The sequence below is a fragment of the Oxyura jamaicensis genome, chromosome 9, assembly GCF_011077185.1.
Source record: "Oxyura jamaicensis isolate SHBP4307 breed ruddy duck chromosome 9, BPBGC_Ojam_1.0, whole genome shotgun sequence".
NCBI classification, from domain to species: Eukaryota; Metazoa; Chordata; class Aves; order Anseriformes; family Anatidae; genus Oxyura; species Oxyura jamaicensis.
Genome location: NC_048901.1, coordinates 4,529,281 through 4,535,280, shown reverse-complemented (window position 1 = coordinate 4,535,280; position 6,000 = coordinate 4,529,281). Strand labels below are relative to the sequence as shown.

Below are 6,000 nucleotides of genomic sequence, written 5' to 3'. Positions count from 1 at the left end.
AGTACCGATGGATAAAAACAACCCGACTGTCCCTCTCCCCCCCAAATGTATTGCATTAAAACAAGTAGTTAGGGCAGAGAAGCTGTGTAATATGCGCATCGCAATGTCACAGTTTAGTAAGAACTCTGCAGTACACCGCACACTTCCAACCCATTCTATGAGAACAGTGACATCACTGAACTGCAATTTGAAAGCTGTTTTTGCAGCATACTCAGAAGGAAGAAAGCTTTAGTTTAAGAACTGGAAGTTTCAATATAGTAACAATTTTTTATTGCATGATTAAAATTCATTTTTAAAAACAAATAGTGTGCGCTGGCTTCACTTTAATCTCCTGAAATATGTACTTATGATGGGAAACCCTGGGGCTACAAATCCATCTACGATACTAACTGACAAAATATAATCCCAATGTTTCCCCAGAGGACAGCATTTAGTTCCAAAAATTGCCATTCCTGTACTCTAACACACTTGAATTGTGTACACTAGATCCATTTATTTTAAATTTATTTTGTCTACATTTAGTGAAATAAAAACATCGCCCTGTACAATCCACCATCAGCAGTGAGTACAACAGCAAAAATTATTATACAGTTTATACACACTAAAATCTTTTCCTTTTTCCTATGAAAGAAACCAGAACAAACCTAATCAATATAGAGTTTAATTTAGAAGAACTCAAATTACAGAAGGGAAAGCCAAACTTATTATGGTCTTTTCTGAACCCCCAGAAGTTCCTGATTCATGTTGTTCAAACAACAGTGAGTGCAGCTGGAAGAGTGAAACATGCTTAAGTTGTATTCTTGGGTCTTCAAAAAATTACTAAGTATTTAAATTAAACATGGCTAGTTAAAGAAACATTTGAAGCAGAGCAATATAACTGGGATTTTTGCCTTACCAGTTGTGTTTTTTTTTTTAAACCCAACTTATACAATGCGCGAAGTGCTAAGCAACACTACAGAAACACATTTACATCAACACTGAAGATCTGGGGAAATGAAATTCCAACAATTTTATTATTTTTAATGAGCTGTATTTTCTAAATTTGTCTTTATTTTTCTGTTTTCATACAGTATTGAAAACAAACGCGGCACATTCACATTTTCCCAAAGAATTGTAAGGATGATCTCTACAGGGATAACGTTGAAAAGCCTGAAGCTCAATCAATTGATGTTGAAAACTCTCAAAAGGAGTAAAAGGCTTGATCTGAACGGTCTAGAACATGTATTGTAATTTAATAGAAGAGATGGTCGTCTTAATATTAATGATTTAAAAGAACTTCCCAGTTCATGCGAAGAGTATAGTCCAAGAATAAATCAAATTTTCTGAATGCATTTTATGCTACGTAAGTGTATACTTTGCGATCCTCAGGTGTTCGTGCCAAATATTCTCTCTCAATAAGTCCTTCAATACGTTTTTTAATAACAACTGGACTTGGTAAGAATCGGGCCTTCAGCTGCTGAGTTACCTAAAATGTAAGATCAAAAACAGTAACATAAGATCACAGTGCAAACAAGCTCATTCAGGATCTTAACTGACCAAAATAATCATAACATTTTACGGAAGCAAGGCTGGCTACAACTATGAAGCAGAAAAAGCAGCCTGTACGCTTCTGTCAGTTTTTTCCATCAGGTGCTTGCTCCCTGTGAAGTATGAATCCAAGTACTGACACTCAAACAGGCATAGTTACCACCTGAAAATCCTCTCAGTTTCACAACCATAAAGAGTTCAGGAGTGGAAAACGCATCCTATCTGCAAAGCTGTCAGAACTTAGGAGGTGAGAGCAGCAGGACTCTCCCTCTTTCTCTCTAAGAGATCAAAACTCTCAAGCTTGGACCCAACAGTCAAGACCAGAGCAGAAAGTAACATCAAGTACAGTGGTTTTCATTGCCAATTGGTATGTCAAGGAGTATGACATCATAATACCACTAAAGGGAAGAAGGAAAGTTAGATATACGTACGAATACATCCTGAACTGAAGGGTTTGGATTTTCATGTCTTTGGATTTTAATGTACAGTGGGGGGAAAAAATGGATGGATGAAATATAGCATCTCTCAAAAGCCTTTCAGAAAGCGTTAAGGCGGTGTAACTTTCATGAATTCAAGAAGAAGAAGAAAAGTAACTTCAAGTCCATATCAGAACTATGTACAAGCATACCTCTGCTACTAGCACATTGTGTTGCATCTTCTTTCTAGATTTCATTATCCGAACTATAGCAGCTTCTATCTCATGTTTTCTGTCATCATCTACTTTCTGCCTTGTTTCTTTCCTTTCTGGATCAGATTCTCCTTGTTTGGCAGCAACTTCAAGAAAGAAAGAAAGAAGTAGCAGAATTAATTTTAATTTCATTGTGCAACTGTTAACTTCATCATTTATTTCATCCAGAATTCAAGTTACATTTTCCTGGGTTTTCACATTCTCAAATATATATATATTTAATGAAAAGCAGCCCAAAGAACATATTAACTTTTTCTGGCATATTTTGATAGCAACTGACAAGATAACAATGTGTTACTTTATTACTGCTATGTTAAAATTTGAGCAGTACTCAAATCTGCTTACAGGCACTACCAACCCCATGCTTCCATTAAATATTCTTCTCTTTAATATGGTGAATAATACACTAATTAAAACAGAAAAAGGATTGAAAATTTATTTCATAAACTAATACTTCAAAATTTCTTCAGTCAGAAGAAATAGGTCAACATTATTTTTATTTTCTTTGAGTCGACTGCATTCTCTTCTGTATTCTGTTCTATTTATGCTTTATTTCTGTCCTTGTGTCTAGCTTTTCTTACCCCTTCGCCCAAGTATCATCGTAAGCAATCCCTGCGCTGCGACCACTTTCCTCCCTTTTCTTCTTCACTCAAAAGCCTCAAGTATTTATCCCTTTTAAATAGATGTATGTGAAAAGACTTCCATCTGTTATGTTAAAACCGCAAGTATCAACTTTGCTCTAAAGTCATCTTGAACCCCAAACCATATCCCCCATTCACAGAGATCTGTGGAGTGGAAGTAGAAAAGCAGAACTGCACCAAAGCTCCAACGGTTGTCACAGCGCTCCGATCACAGGGATCTGAACAACCTCATTTAGTCGCCGTACTCTTCTTGCTCACTCGAGAAATACTCCAAGTGTGGCAAATGGGTTGTGACCACAACGCTCTGCGTCCATTTGAAGACAGTGTAGCCATTGCTTACACAGGATGCATCTAGTGTAATTACTGGTACACACTACTGGATTTTACACACCTACATCCCTGGACACGGCATGCTGCACAGAAGCCCAGAGTTACATTACTTGCAACAAACAGCAGGTGAATTACCAAGGCTGCACTCAAAACAAATCTAAACCGCCCACAGTGCAGTGTATTTTACACACCAAGACCTACAAAGTCAGAAAATGTTTTCTTATGTACTAAAAAATCAGGAAATTATTTTGCAAAACATTTTGAAGTGCATCTACGTCGGTACTACAAACCAGAAACTGTTTCCAGAGAGCCTCCTAGACAAAAGGTATCAGCATTACTTATGTACAGCATAAACCAGCTCTTTGGAGAGCTAGCGAAGTTGTATCACACCGACTCGTTTCTCTCATTTGTTTTTCCACTCAAATCATTGCTCAAAGACCTTTCAGCAACCTGGTACATGCAAGTAAACATTGCTGTGTCACATGACAAAAATGTCACTCCATTTCACAGCAGTACAATGGCTTACACATCTGCGGCAGGTTTTTTTTTTTTTTTTATAAAGTTAGTGGCCTGATATTTTTATGATTTAATTTGAATTTCCCTTTTAAGAGAGAACCACAAATTTTGAAAAACAATGAGCTCAACTGTAACTTCCATACTCTTCTTATTTAAATTCTCATTTTGATGCAACTACTCAAAACCAAAAAAATATATTCCTTGCTTCCTTCTACTTCTACGGACGCTGAGCCTGCAAAAGAATTTTATGCTTTAAGGCAGTCTGGGGGGACAAGACAGCACATAAAGTTCCACTTACCCGTCTGAATCTTGACTCTGTGTAGTTTAGACGTGAACTGATCATTCACTGTAAATATATGACCATTTTCTATTTCTTTTGACTTGGGCTCTTTTGTGAGAACACGTTGTGTTGGTTTGCCACACGCAAGAGACTGAAGGGCTCTAACCAGTTCTCTTTCGGGGATATCAGTTTCTTGTTGAATTTCCTTAAGAAAAATATCCTAATCAGTTTACAGCCAGTGCAGAAATAAGCATCACATTTTGCAAACAACAACACCGACTACTTAAAAGGTCCTCTTCAAGCCTGCAAAATAGTAGTACTAGTAGTACTTTGACAGTTGTAGGGCTTGACAGGTGAGAATTCATGAACTAAGTCTCAATGTGTACCACGCAGAATAACCCACATGGGTCAAAGTACAGTTACCATAAGCTGAAAACAGAAAAAAATGAATAACCAGCTGTTACAATTCAATAAAGTTTTTTTTTTTTTTTTTTTTTTTCAAGAAAGCTGAAAGGATTTGTTCGTTGTCTCCAATAGCCACTGACCAGAATGAAATCAAAGCTCCTAAGTAACTCCTTCAGTGACAGAAAACACATGTTCATGAGCAGTCCTGATGAAGAACTGTGTAGTTGCATTCTCAGTCAGCACCTCTGCTGAAAACAGGATCTTGACTAATGGAAGCACGCAAGGTCCTGTTTCACAGTAACAGTACTCCAGATTAGCTACACCTCCTTTGTGAATAACCTCAAACAATTTATTTACAGCCTATACGCCCTCAGTTACAATTTCTAGAGGCGAAATACAGAAGAGTGCAAAGGTAAGAACTTTATAGAAGGTCTTATGTACCTTTGTGAAAAGCATTTACATAACTTTTTGTACTTCTCTTAGTATTCCTAAGAGTTCAGCCGAGAGACGTATGTTAGGTAAGTCATCAGTTATCATGAGTCAGTAAGCAAATCACACTGGATGCAGAATGATCTTAGAATCATAGAACGGCTGGTGTTGGAAGGGACCGTAAAGGTCCCCTAGTTCCAACCCTCCTGCCATGGGCAGGGACGCCACCCACTAGATCAGGCTGCCCAGGGCCTTGTCCAACCTGGTTCTGAACACCTCCAGGGATTGGGCATCCACAACTTCTCTAGATAACTTGATCCAGTGCCTCACCACCCTCTGGGTGAAGAATTTCCTCCTTAGATATAATCTAAATCTCCCCTCTTTTAGTTTAAAACCATTCCCCCTTATCCTATCTGCCTGAGCAAAAAGTTGCTCTCCATTTTTTTAGTAAGTCCCCTGTAAGTACTGAAAAGCTGCAGTGATGTCTTAAAATGCTTCATGAGCAGGCCAACTACTTCTGCTTCTTCAAATTCAACTCATTTACTGAGCTTCCATTCATTACAGACTTATCTGCATTTTCTTCTTTTTCACAGTTTTGAGTGAACCCCGAGCATCTCCCATTCCACATTAACATTCAGACTCTTGAGGAACCTCTAGCAGCTAAAGACTAAGCTACCAAATAGAAAACTAAGCATCACAGGCCTGTAACTGTCTACAAGAGCTGTCACTTTTGCAGCTTCCCCATCATCAGTTCTAGGAGCAGTATCCAGCTACTCTGTTGTCCCCAGGAATTCCCCATTCTCGTGGCACACAAGTCAAACTGATGACCACCAAGCTAACAACAGGCTCAAGAACTCCCAGTGTTTAAAGACTTGTAAAGAACTTGGGTTCTCTGAAGTTTGACTTTCTTGTCACTGTACAACTAAGTTCCATTAAATGATCTTATTTCTTTTGCGTACTCACGTTAAAAAAAAAAAAAATCTGCTCTTTTGTGGTCAGCCACCACTGACAACAGGCAAAACCAACTTGAATATACCAGCCTTTCACATTCACTATCAGATCCCAGCACAGCTCAGGCAGAGAACAAGCCCTGTTTTTCAGCTACAGACCCAGTGTTACATGTGCGATGTTGACTTCATGTAAAGCTATGCGAAGCTACATTTTTGCACATGATTTTAAATTCT

At 38.2% G+C, this 6,000-nt stretch overlaps 1 protein-coding gene across 1 annotated transcript in view; it reads right to left on the bottom strand.

Moving 5' to 3' along the window:
• Positions 1-473: 473 nt before the first annotated feature.
• CUL3 (cullin 3) overlaps positions 474-6,000 on the bottom strand; it is a 39,224-nt gene continuing 33,697 nt past the window's right edge. Inside the window, exons 13-15 of the mRNA XM_035334563.1 lie at positions 4,001-4,187; positions 2,156-2,301; positions 474-1,465 (exon numbers count right to left, since the gene is read on the bottom strand). Coding sequence (XP_035190454.1) covers positions 1,334-1,465; positions 2,156-2,301; positions 4,001-4,187 — 465 coding nt within the window. The 3' untranslated portion in view covers positions 474-1,333. The remainder of the gene's footprint in view (positions 1,466-2,155; positions 2,302-4,000; positions 4,188-6,000) is intronic.